At 43.2% G+C, this 13194-nt stretch overlaps 2 protein-coding genes across 2 annotated transcripts; one reads left to right on the forward strand and one right to left on the reverse strand.

The window, feature by feature from the left end:
• Nucleotides 1-922: 922 nt before the first annotated feature.
• Nucleotides 923-7229, forward strand: BJ212DRAFT_1304684 (uncharacterized protein; the record flags this gene model as incomplete). Its single annotated transcript, XM_041333660.1, has 22 exons — nt 923-939; nt 1029-1093; nt 1154-1180; nt 1237-1254; nt 1303-1320; nt 1377-1399; nt 1437-1676; nt 1734-1928; nt 1992-2057; nt 2169-2408; nt 2466-2496; nt 3409-3421; nt 3472-3841; nt 4279-4431; nt 4475-4863; nt 5101-5219; nt 5264-5400; nt 5682-5735; nt 6041-6331; nt 6375-6693; nt 7075-7131; nt 7207-7229. The coding sequence occupies 22 exons, from the start codon at nt 923-925 to the stop codon at nt 7227-7229; spliced, it is 2865 nt and encodes a 954-aa protein (XP_041186437.1).
• A 2910-nt stretch (nt 7230-10139) lies between these two features.
• On the reverse strand, nt 10140-12588 carry BJ212DRAFT_1304685 (uncharacterized protein; the record flags this gene model as incomplete). The annotated part of the gene is made up of 14 exons (XM_041333661.1): nt 10140-10411; nt 10463-10783; nt 10827-10853; nt 10896-10975; nt 11026-11119; nt 11150-11207; nt 11258-11442; nt 11495-11519; nt 11574-11687; nt 11781-11891; nt 11951-11983; nt 12036-12131; nt 12332-12421; nt 12475-12588. The coding sequence occupies 14 exons, from the start codon at nt 12586-12588 to the stop codon at nt 10140-10142; spliced, it is 1620 nt and encodes a 539-aa protein (XP_041186438.1).
• Nucleotides 12589-13194: the final 606 nt, after the last annotated feature.

Raw genomic sequence — 13194 nt, forward strand, 5'->3', positions numbered from 1 at the left:
ATGGTGAAATCAAAAAAATGATATGGAAAGCTAGAGAAAGAAATGCAGTTAGTGTTAGAGTATGATTGAAAAAAGAAAAACCCACTCAACCAGACAGGCACAAAGCAAGAGACTGTTATAGAAAGCTAGAGAAAAAAATGTGGTTAGTGCTGGAGTATACTTGAAGAAGAAGAAAAAGGGGGGCTTAACAAGGCAGGTGGAAAAGGCTAGACAAAGAAACAATGTTAGTACAGTGTATATTTGAAAACTGAAAAAGACCGGATCAACAAACAAAGAAGGTGCAAAAGCTAGTCAACCAAGTTAGTAAAAGAATCCCCCAGATCCCAAAGTCAAATCCGCTCCCTGAAGACATATGTCAGATGTGGATGTAATCAAAAGAGACTGACCTTTTTGATAGCATGCCAGCTATCAAGCATAGCTGTGAATAACAAAGAACAAGTTAGCATATTGTCAGTAAGCTAAGAGACTGACCTTAAGGTGCACTATCAAATCAAAAGGATTTGATAGTGTGCCAGCATGAACTGCAGCTGTGAATCACAAACAGCAAGTTAGTACAGTGAAGGACATGTAAAAGAAAACTTACTTTGTCACATAGTGTGCTTGAAATATTACTGTAGTGCTGCCTTTGACTACTTGCAGCTGCAGTCTGCAAGTAGCCAAAGGACAGGCACAGAACAAGTGAATATGTTGCGCAATGTTGCACAAGAAGGAAAGATAGAGTGAGCATGGTTGAAGTTGAGAAACATGAACCATGGGAGGAATATGAATGGTTGAAGTACATGTATTTATTTGTTCATGTTTGCACTGGGTATTGCCGCAGTCAGAGAGAAATATTAACGGTTGAATTTGTTGATTTGTCCTTGTTTGCAAGGATGTCACATGACATTTGGTTGGTGTTTTTGGACATGTTTCTTTCATCAACATGTCTTTGTTCTCAATGTGTCTTGCTTCTCAACACATTTCTTGAGTGTGTTTTGTCATGTGAGTTATTTTGTGTGGTGTTTGTAAGTGTGGTATACTGACTACAGTTTAAGCTTTTCTGCCTGCTCTTTTGTTCAAGGTGCTTCTTCTGCTAATGTGTCTCTTTTGACATGTGAGTTTGTCCTCTTTTGTCAATGTGTCTGTTTTCTCACGTGTCTCTTTTGCTAACCAGCCAGTCTGCACCTAGGACTTTTGTCATGTGAGTTGATCCTCTGTTCTCAATGTGTCTGTTTGCTCATGCGTCTTGCTGATCAGCCAGTCTATGTGTCTTTGGTGAGTTGTTCCTCTGTTCTCAACGCATCTGTTTGCTCATGCATCCAGCCAGTCTACATGTCTTTGGTGAGTTGATCCTCTGTTCTCAATGTGTCTGTTTGCTCATGCATCTTGCTAACCAGCCAGTTTATGCCTCTTTTGTCAAGTGAGTTTGTTTTGTTCATTTTTATTGGTGTTTGTAGGTGTGGTGTACTGACTACATTCTCAACTTTTCTGCCTGCTCTCCCTCATCAGCAGCCATGGCCCGCACCAAGATGACCACCAAGAAGTCAAACAGTGGCTCAGCACCATGCATCCTCCTCAAGGCCTCAAGAACACATGTTTCTGGAGGACAAGGCCAGCACAAGAAGGCTTTGTCTACTACCAAGGGTACCTTACCTGTGGGAGGTGGCAACTTAGAGAAGAGTTTTGTTCACAATGAGGTGTGCCTAGCATGTGTTGTCTTTCTCTTCTATTTGCTAATCTACTTTGTCTTTCAGTTTTGCATCATCTGCAGGGATGGTGCAGAGCACTCTGAAGAGAATACTCTCTTCATGTGTGCTCTGTGTCCCAGAGTAGTCTGCAAAATGTGCCTGCAGTTGCCACCTGACATGCATACTAAAGTCCTGCAAGAGGACATCTCATTCAGGTGTATTTGTTGCCATATCAAAATGGAACAATGCTGCACCTACTTTGTGAGTCTTTTTGATTTTCTTTTGATTTGTTCACAGCTCATAGATAATGCTACTTGATTACAGGGTTTCTATAACACCAATGGCCTTCCATCGTTGGACAGGTTCTTGGCCATCAATGGTGCACTTGAGGTGTCCTAGCAAGCCAAAATATCGGCTGCTCCAGTCCTCTTCATCCACCTTATCCTTGTTGGCTTCCATCCAGCTGCTAGCCCTTTTGAGTTCACTCACATGTTCCTCAAGCCTTACTTCACTGGCAGCAGCATTCAATATCTCGAGATCTACTACGACATCACTACAGATGCCAAGCTTGCCCCCTACCGAACTCAAGTGCGCCAGATGATCAAAGGTTTGGGGAAATCATTTACCTGGGAGCACGTTGTCATTGGCATGTCCACTCACACTGACAACCAATTCGGAGACCCTTTTACCGGGTATGGGGATGATGATCCAAAGGGCTATGTCAGCACTCCAGTCAATGATGTGAGTTTATTTTATTTTATTTTATTTTAACATGACCATTATTGACTTCTGTTCTAGTTCTTGGAAATTCTTCTCCACCCCTGGCAAGGTATAATCAACCAAGCTGAGGAATCATACCTGTGGATGCTGTGTTGTGGTGAAGGTTCAACAACTCTGCTGGGCTTGCAGAGCTAAAGAAAGAAAGAAGGCCTCTACCTCTGGGGTGAGAGGAAGGCTACTGACTCTCTAAGTGTTGGTCGAAGTGCGCCAAGCGATGTGTTCGACCCTTAAGGGAAGCAAAGAAAGCAAGATCCACGAAGTGATGCTGGATCAACTCTGGTGAAGCACGCTGGGGGCGCATGCGCGGGAATGTTGAGCGCGTAGGAGCGTGGAGCATGGGAATAAGGCGCATGCAGTGCGCAAATGTGTAAAAGACTGGTGAAAGGTGTGAAAGCGTGAACTAAGACTGCTGAGTGATAATGGACTGTTGCTGGTGACTAGGGCAATGACTCTGATAGATGCTAACTCATGATGGATTCTAACTGCTAGATGACTACTGGATGGTGGTAGCTGTATTTTTGAAAACTTCCTAGGCAACAGGTAAGCTGTGCCTAGGTGCGCTCCCAGGGCTCGGAAGTGAATAGGGAGCGCTCTAAGTATGTAAGTCAGGGTCCATGATGAAATAATGTCATACTAATACTAAATATGGTCTGATAATGAGAATAAACAAGAAAGGACTCACTAGGGAACTGGTTGGACGATGGATGGATGCTCTGGGATGCTGTACGACAAAGTGCGACCAAGCGCGGGAAGAGTGTGCTAAGTGCGTGCACAGGAATGCGTCGCATAATGTGGGAAAGTGTCGCGCCTCTGGCGCATTTCACGGGAAAGTCCTAGATAGTGAGTTGCACACTATACCAATTGTCATGGGCCGAAATATGCGTGATATACGCCTAGAGGATTCTCGTTCCCTACAGTGGCTCAGTTGTCACCAACTCCAAGTCATTCCTTGGCTTGCAAGATGCTGTTCTTCAGTAAGTGTATTTGACCATTATTTGACATGCTTGATCTAATGTTTCAATAGACACAACTTGACCACTACCATGGCATTCAATGCCCCTTGCTTTCAACCATCTTTTGCCTCCCATTTGCTCCTTGCATTCACAGAGAAGGTTCTCATTGGACAGTGCCCAATTCGGTTGGCATTCAAGGATATGCCTGCACAGTCCTGTGACCTTGGCCACCACTCTGATGTATTTCTGCTAACACCTGTCATGGAGGGAGCCCTCAAGATCTCTAGGTTTGCATGGGCTCATTTGGAGTTCCATCCATGGGGCAACCACCTGCCTATCCAATGCAGTGGATGTGGTTGGGCTAATTCATGGCGGTCTGCCTTTGTCAATGGGAGCAAGGACAAGAGTTACATTTTTGAGTGCAAAAATGACTCTTGCAATGTAAGCCACTTGTTCTCTCAGCCACCAGGGTCCACCATACTGTATTCTGGTAGGAAGCATGGTAGTACTTGGTTGGATATTCCTGTGAGCTCAAATTTGGCTTGATTTACATGTTTTTCAGCAATATTTACCTCATGTCTTACTTTTGCTCAATGTGATCACTGTTATGAGTTTTATTAATGATTTGTTTGGTGTTTGTGAATCTTGAGGTTTGGTGTATAAGCTAATGTCATTGAATTTTTGTGTTGGCCAGATGTACTTGGGTGATTTTTGTGTGAAGTCACGTGATTAGCATGTGACTGTGTTTTGATCATGTGACATGGTTTGTTGATCTGTTGTCAAGTGAGTTGGGACTGGTTACACATTCTGCAAACTTATACTGGCCTGCATTCTCAAGATTTTTGCATATAATGGCTGACTGGACACATGTATTCAAGGCTGTTTTGGATGAGCACAAGATTTCCTATGTTTCAGCTAAAGGAAACCCTGCTGAGAGGGCAAAAATCCTCAAAAACATCAAAGATACTATACTTGAAAGCAATGAGGCTAAGGATCCTTCAACTATGCTTCCAGGCAATAACATTCAGAAGGTGAGCTTCCAGTCTCTTTGTCTATATTAATCTAATTTTATAGGCTATCCATACATATTACTTGCATTTTCTGGAGGACAATGAGGACTGTGATCTTGAGCAAAAAATCATTGAGGGAGCTCATAAACTCACATCTGGTGCAGGCATCATCACTGTAGATATGGTCAAAGACTGTCAGGATGATAAGCCTCTGGATGCTGCAGCATTCAAGACTGAATTCTTGACTTTTGATGTCGCCCAGAAATTGTTCAAAGAAGAAATTAGGGAGTATGACAAAAAGCACCATGACACCTCTGACCTAAGGTCCATGGGGACAAGGACAAAGCTGGTCCAGTCCTGGTACAATGCCCTGTCACCAGATGTGCATGAGGAGCTCAGACTTGTGGCAGAAAAGTGGAACCAGGAAGGTCCTCATTCCGATGCCAAGGACAGGTATTTTTTTAACACTACATTTTCTATATTTAGGAAAAACTCATGTGTATCTACAGATACTGCAGCCAACACCAGAAGAAAATCATGGAGGACTTCATAAAGATGGCAGGAAGAACTATGGGTTTACATGTTGTGATGCTCATAGCTCATGATTGAGGGGAGGGCAAAATGCCTGGAACAACCATGTCAGTGTTATGTTTTCCCATTGACATTACTATTAATAATCTATTGGTTTAGCTGGGAATCCTGTCCCAGGACTGCGAAGAAAACTTTTACTCTGGCTTCCAAAGAAAACAAGAAATGGGCTGGAGAGTTGCAAGACCGACTTGCTGACTGGCTGAATGAAGCCAAGTACAGTAAGTCTTGGATACTGTAATGTATTTAATTCCTAATGATCTAGCAACAGGCATAGACCCTGAGGACCAATCTGATGAGGAAGATGAGAAGTTACCCAATTTAACAGTGGATGTAGATGATGAGGGCTATCCTTGCCTACCAACAGGCTTTGAATCTCTCATGCTCAAGAACCAGCAGAAGGTCATATGAAAGATATTTCAAAAGGCTTATGGTGATTCATTTCTATTTTCAAAATACTGTATTTTTCTGACAGCTTACATTCAACAGCAGTCATCTCAAACAACCCTCGTGCTGCAGTCCCCTGGGGTCAAATTACCCAAGATCCAGACCATTACCTTGACATAGACTGTATCCCTTGGAATGTCATCATCAAGGATCCTTCTCACCTGCAGAAGGAAGCCATCAGTATGATTTTTTCACTTTGGAAATATCATGCTAACTGCAATGAACCAATTGTACAGTTTATTGGGTATAAGGAAGGTGACTTCTATGATTCACTGGCTAAGAAGGGGGATGTAAGTAAAAAATCAAGGAAGAACTAAAAATATGTCGAAGTATCATCAGATGAGGACGAGGTATTGAAGAAGACCCCCAAGCCATTGCTTCTGATGAAGAGGAAGACTTGGAATGCCACACCTTATCTCTTTCCAATTCCTGCCCAAAATTCCATATGGGTGGTGACACAGTCAGTTATCTTCAATCCCTCTCTACCCTCCCATCATATGGTCATCTGTTGGCCACAGTTCAAAAACTTTCCAACACAGTATGTATAATTCACTACTTTTGTGATACAGCATTAAATTTGACTCTTGTTTAAAAGCAAACTCCAGATCCTAAGGGCAAGGCTAGGAAGCAGCATCTGCCTGTCTGGGCATCTTGGACATGGTCTGAGGCATATCTACCTCAAAATATGCACAATGATGTTCAGGCATCCTTTGTGGCTTTGGAGGAAATAGGCAACTATATCATCAAATCTCATGGTTGGGGTATGATTGTTGTCCTGGGCCTTGGACTCCTCCTTCATGAGTGTCAACGCGCTCAGGAGTATGAAGCAGATGAGGCTGGAGATGATGTGCCTCAATATTTGAGTGACTCCATCCTTGGCTTTGAGGTAGGGGACAGACAAGATTGAAGAGGCAATTACCAGAATCCAGGTGAAGGTGGACGCAATGCTGCCAGATGATAATGAGAAGCAGATGACAGTGGGGGAAGAAGTTCATATGAGGTGTCTGGAGAACAAAAGGCAGGTGAAAGAGAGGAGGGAGGTGGAGCAGGCATGGTTGGCAGAGGAAAAGAGGGTAACTGAGAAAAAGAGGGTGGCTGAGGAAAAGAGGGTGGCTGAGGAGGCTCAGGTTGCTCAGGAGAAGAAGGCTGCTAAGGAAAAGAGGGTTGCTGAGGTGTCTCAGATGACTGAGGAGAGGGCTGCCACATCAAAGAAGGCAAGCAGTACTAACACTGGGGGAAAAGGGAAGGGTAAGCGCCCAGCAACAGATGTAGATGATTCAGTCATAAAAAAGGTGAAGACATCTGCTCCTCCTGATCCTCCTCATCGCTCTTCCAGAGACAGAGTAGCTTCAAAGAAGTATAAGAACTGAGACATTATCATTAGCACAATACCTTAGAATTCCCTTCTTGCAGTTTGTTGTCATATACACCTCAATTTTCATGTCTATTTTGAGTAACATTGATGTTAGCACTGACAATACTTCAGCAGTATGCATAGATGGAATGACTAACCCACTGATAACTTATTGGCCTATTGGCCAGCCAGTCTGTACAGCATGTAGGCCATGGTCAGCCACCCTACTGATATTATATTGGCCCAGTGGGCCTGCTACCCTATGCTGTATGCAGGGCAGGGGCAGCCACCACTGAACACTTTTTGGACCATTGGGCCAGCCGGTCTGTGCAGTATGTAGGATGTGGCTAGCCAGGCCACTGATACCATATTGGCCCATTGGGCCAGCCAGTCTGTGCGGTATGTAGGATATGGCCAGCCAGGCTACTGATAACATATTGGCCAATTGGGCCAGCCAGTTTGTGCAGTATGTAGGACATGGCCAGCTGGCCTATCAATAATGTATTGGCCTGTCAAGCCAGCCTCCCTAGTCAAGGAGTGCAGGTAGACTGTATTTTTATTTTTTATTCAGTCACCATTTATATTATCTCGTATGAGATTATATCTTTTGTTACATGAGTGAGGTTGGCTAGACCTACTCCTGTATGGAATCTCATTTTATATTAGAGCATTTAGGACAGCCTGCATAAATATTCAGGGTGCAAGGTTGGCCAGATCTACAGTTATCAATCAGTCCCTGAGACACTATCACTCCATGATACAAAATGCATCTCACACATCCACAATTCATTTTATGGCCTGAATAATACCTCTGAACTGCTATTTGGCAACTGATAATGATTTTGCTAATGTTCAATAAGCAAAGATTAGCTAATGAGTCACATGTCTCATGGAGTGATAATGAGCAAAAAGAGGTCCCTTCACTGTTTTGAGTGTTGTCCATGAACAGTTTTATATTTTTCTCTGAAACTTCAGATATGCAATTTTGACACATACTACTTGCTAGGAAAAATACAACCGAGTTTGTATAAAGTGTTGTAAAAGCACAGTACTTCATTTTTCAATTTCATGTCTCAAGTACTGATTGATAACTGTACTTTGATATGCTGGTTTCACCTATATAAGTAGCATAAAAATATCATTCTCTATATGAGGCATGAACCTGCAGGGGTCCTACATCATCAGCAAAAGGTATCTTTTCTACTTATGGGGCATTGGCCTGCAAGGGTTCTGCATGACCAGCCTATACAGGGAGTGCAGAGATATCATTTTCTGTTATAGGCATTGGCCTGCAAGGTTCTGCATGACCGGCCTATACAGGGAGTGCAGAGATATCATTTTCTGTCTGAGGCATCGGCCTGCAAGGTTTTTGCATGGCTGGCCTATACAGGCAGTGCAGAGACCGGCTAGTGTCCTGTACACCTGGTTTTGCAGGTCAATGTACACATCCTATCAACAGGTTATGCAGTACTATAAGACTGAAAGGTGTGAACATCACACATTGTTGTAGCACATTATTTCCTGCCTGTTCTCATCATATGAATAAAATTGTTCTACTGCACTGCATAATATGGTGTGATATGTTCTAATCTGAAAATCACACAAAAGTCTTATCTCAACAGAGGAAATAGTGCCCTTTCATGCAATATATGTGGTTATTACTGATGTTGTATGCTTGTCTCTGATTTTTTGCATTGGTGAGAAAAAAAACTTATCATGCCCATTCTCATTGTACCATGCCATAGTGGGTTTTCACTGGGTCTCAGGCCCAGTGAAAACCCAACATGATGGGATCAGCACTTCAGTCACCCCCAAAAAGATATATATTAGGTTGATAGTCCTCTACACAAGTATCAACCTAAGAGGTGTGATTCCTCTGGTTTTCCCATTATACTGTAGGTGTGGGATAAGTCCTGTGGGATAACACCAATGCTTTCCCAGTCCACCTGGGACATACTTGTGTGACAATTCTCATGGGCTTTCCCCGTATTGTGGGTGGTGTCAGGGGTCCTTTGTGCTGATTTTTGTATCATATTAGGGAGTAGTATAGGGATCATTAGGGGGTAGTATAGGGATCATTAGGGGGTGGTATGGGGACCATTGGAGGGTGGTATAGTGGTCATGAAGGGGTGGTATGGGGACCATCAGAGGGTAGTATAGGGATCATGAAGGGGTGGTATGGAGACCATAAGTATATGCTCAAGTGATGATTTCCAAGCCACTTATATGATCATTGTGGGGATTCCCAGGCCACATATAATGTCACGATAATGTCATGATGGTATTTCCCCAGCCACATATGATCATGTTTTGAATTCCTATATTGATGTATCAGGGATTACCAGGTCACATATTCTTGATTGGGACTTCCTGGCTTACATATATTCTAGTTGAGAATTGCCAGGCCACTCATATTTCCAGGTCAGGAATATCCAGACCACATATATTCTGCTGTTGGAGATTCTCAGATCACCCATATTATTTGGTTGGGAATATCCAGACCCCCATATTCCAAAGTTGGGAATTCCCAGTGTGTAATAGTAACCTGCCAAGTCAAGATCACACTAGGAATTTGCACCAACACTAGATGATCAGGAAATCCTAATGTCATAAGTCCTAATGTCTTAAATCCTAATGTCTTACATTGACAAGTCATGCTAAATATATGTCACTATCCTTATATCAGTGTGATGTGCATCAATCAAGACATTCATTCAAACTGCACTATGAGACAAATGAATATAAGGTCCAAGAAGATGGCACAGGGAGATGGACAACATGACTAGATAGGTAGTGAAGTTCATTAATAATCTTCATAGTAATCACAATCATAGCCACCACCCTCCTCCTCCTGCTCTTCTTCTTCTTCTGTTGGAGACACCCAAGCCTTAGTACCATGCCTTGATGGACCAGCAATGGGGGCAGACTCTCAGGTATAAGCATACTGGTACTGGACAGGAGATCTGGACTGCACATAGGTATATTGATGAGAATGGCGCATAGGTGGTGATGGGCTATGATGACAAGGTAGATGAGTGGGATGAGTGGGATGGTGCTGCGAATGACACTGCTGCTGATGGTCATGGGGATCATAATGGCTAGTTATGATAATAAGTATAGAATTTGTGTGAAAAGCAGAAGACATACTGTGTAGTGCTGCTCTTGATGCGTCTTAGCACCTTGTTATCCTCACCATCACTCTCATCTCATTGGCACTTCCAATAGGTGGGAATTCTGGAGCCTTGCAAGATTTCACAAGTACGCTAGGTACAGGCTGAGTCATTCAAGACATAAGTCGAGGGTTCGAAGTATGCATGACAACACCTTGCTGCAATGAAGGTTAATGAGGAGTGACTTTGGAATGGGGAAGTGGCAAGACCTTGCAGTGATCCCTATGTGGTGGAGAAGGGGACCAGGCAAGTAGTGAGGAGGGCTGAGGAGTTAGAGAATTGTGAGGGGAAGCAGCAGGGTCTGGAACCTCAATATTAGGCGGCAGATTCTTCATAAACAGAATGCAATCCATGAGAGTGCATTGGACTTTACCATCTGTGTTGGTGATGAGGGGGATGTTCAACATGTCAGAATCTTTGTTGCTCATCAAGTCTTTAGACTCTGTCAGAATTTGAGTGAGTTGCACCATGATACAAGAAAGTTCAATCTTACCATCTGACCAAGGTATGAACATCAATTCTTGCTCAGGAACTTTCACCCCACTTAACTTATCTTTCCTTGTCTTCTTCAGCTCCAGGTGTTTAACATGAGCAAGTTCCACATTGTAGTCAGAGCCCATGCAATGCTTTAAGTAGGGACCAACTAGTGCCTTCAGCTTGTCAGTCTTCAAGTCCTTGAATACAAAATCAGAGCCCACAGGAGGGACACCTGCAGGCCAGTCAGCAACTTGTGCTTGGTGAAGGTATAGTGAGTTGAGCATGGTTTTCCAGGGAATATTTTTCGCCTCATACAGAATACCAACACCTTCTGTAGCTAGCATGAATACAATGATAGATATGAATGCCATAGAACTTACCAAATTTTTCTAGCATCATGATGGGAGCTACACGACAATTACAGTCATGAGTTCCCTCCCCTTTCTCACAAGAAAGCTCAGGATTGAATTTCAGAGCCATAAAACAAGTAAAGGATGGCAAGGAAGCCGTATCATCAATGCAATTGTATCTAGAACACAAGTTAATATCACAAAACATGTAGAGGGAAAAGATAATTACTTGATGACAGTCGTCAAGTAATCAATAAGTTCTCTGATGTCTGCTTGCTTCTTATTGACAAGGTCCAGGATAAGTGGTGACCCAGTGAACACCCCTGCCACTCGTTAACCTGCTTCAGCAGTACCTGTGTATAATACAAATCCCCCCACATAAATATCCTCAAGGTGCAAATAAGCTTGGCACTGCAAATGACTTCAGACAACATATAAACATATCAACAATACAAACTTACACTGAGGCCAAAGGCATCATGTACAGCCATGACATGGTTGTATAATGCTTTTGAGGACTCCTCTGTGGTCCTGGAGCTCCCGTCCCAGAACTTGCAGACCTCCTTCCATAATTTGGGGTTTTCACACTGGTTGGAGTCTTTGAGCCAATGGATGCATTGCATCTGCTTCCAGTCATTTGTAGACACTTGAAAAAATAGCATAAGGAAGAGGTTTGATGGGTACTGGACACTACTCACTGTCAGAAGACTTGGGGTACTTCATCTTGTATCATGCTTGGTACATGTTCCAACTATTGTCAGCCCAAGTAGTTTTCACTGCTAACCCAGCTTGAATCAAGATCATGCGTGTTGATTTGCCATACTCCTTGGCAATCTTCTCCACCTCTGCAACTGTTTTGTCACCCAAGGTGACGGCCTTATCAATGGCTTCCTGTGGGAGTCAGCCAGACATAAGAGAATCACCAGAATTTTCATCAAAGTCGACCTCTTGCTGACCATCATCAAGGTCAACCTGATGCTAAACATCATGTAGGTCTTCATCATCTGCAGGGAAAGGCAGCTCCCTCCCCTTACCCTTGGCCCTTTGAGCAGGAGGTGCAGGTGAGACGCAATCCTCATCTACTTCTTGATCAGGCTATGTATAAGAAGGCATGGGTGACTTGTCAGCATCATCATTGTCAGAGCCTGGCTCACTCTGTTCATAGTTGCTGCCCTCAGGAGAGGCCTCTGGTGGCATGGCATTAGAGTACTATAATACAGTAACACTTGTGTAACATACCACTTGAATATTCATCAACTTCACACGCTGCAGAAGATATTTTGCTGTGCTGACATAGCTTGCACTTCTTGAGGAGTACTGGGATATCAGGACTATCTGGATGATCAATGTCTCAGTAAAAACATGCAACAAAATAATTAAGATAATACCTGGTATAACAAGTTCATCATTGGTCGGAAGGCGACTGTCAGAATGCTTGTTAGTAGGCCCATCTACATCCAAGTCAACCACAGTGGTATCATCCTGAAGAAGTTCTGTCAGTAAGTTGGCAGAAGGATGAACACAGTTATGCTTACTGCAAGTGCACCAGAATCCTTATTGGTAGGGGATGGTTCAGGGCTTCCATCTCCAACAGAACCATTGGCAATAGGCAAGGTATCTGGGAGCTGCAGCAGTTAAGGGTTAGGGACTTGTTGCAAATAGTAAAAAGACCACGCACCTTAGATTTTCCAAATTTGTGATTCATCTTCACTGCATGGGCAGGGCTGACCTTGTGAGGAGGGGTGGCCTTGCGAGGAGGGCCGACCTTGCAAGATGTTGATGGCTTGGTCATTGTTCAAAAATGGACTGTAAGATGTGTAGTCTGAAGGTCCAAGTATTCCAGGATGTGGAGTCACAAGAAGGAAATACAGTTGACATGCAGTCAGACCTCAGGGAACCAAGATGTAACAGTGAGTAGAACAACAGGTACAGTGGAAAAGAGGGAAATTTGCATGGAATAAGTCAAGAATGCACTTTTATGTTCACTGCAAGACTCACCATTGTATATCAAGGTTCAGAGGGTCCATACTAGGTTTCAGGGGTCCATATTAGGTTAAACACTGGCCAAACAATCGGAGCTAAGTATGTAAGATGTGGGATATTGGGTTGGCTGAGGGATTGGGGCCAGTCAATACTAAGGAATGGAAAATGAGACACATTGCAATCAGCATATTCAGGTCAGTGAAATATGATCAGTAACATAGCTTTGCCCAAATAACAGTTGACAGTTGATGTATTAGATCTGCTAACAAATATACAAATTCTCAGCACTAATGGCCACAGTTGGATGACATATGGAAGAAACACGTGCCTTGAACAGACATGGCATAATTGCAGAACTAAATCAGCTGTGTTGAGTTTAGGGCTACAGAATGTATAGTATAAACAGGCTTACCAT

This window comes from Suillus subaureus, assembly GCF_016647635.1.
Source record: "Suillus subaureus strain MN1 chromosome Unknown BJ212scaffold_71, whole genome shotgun sequence".
Lineage (NCBI taxonomy): Eukaryota > Fungi > Basidiomycota > Agaricomycetes > Boletales > Suillaceae > Suillus > Suillus subaureus.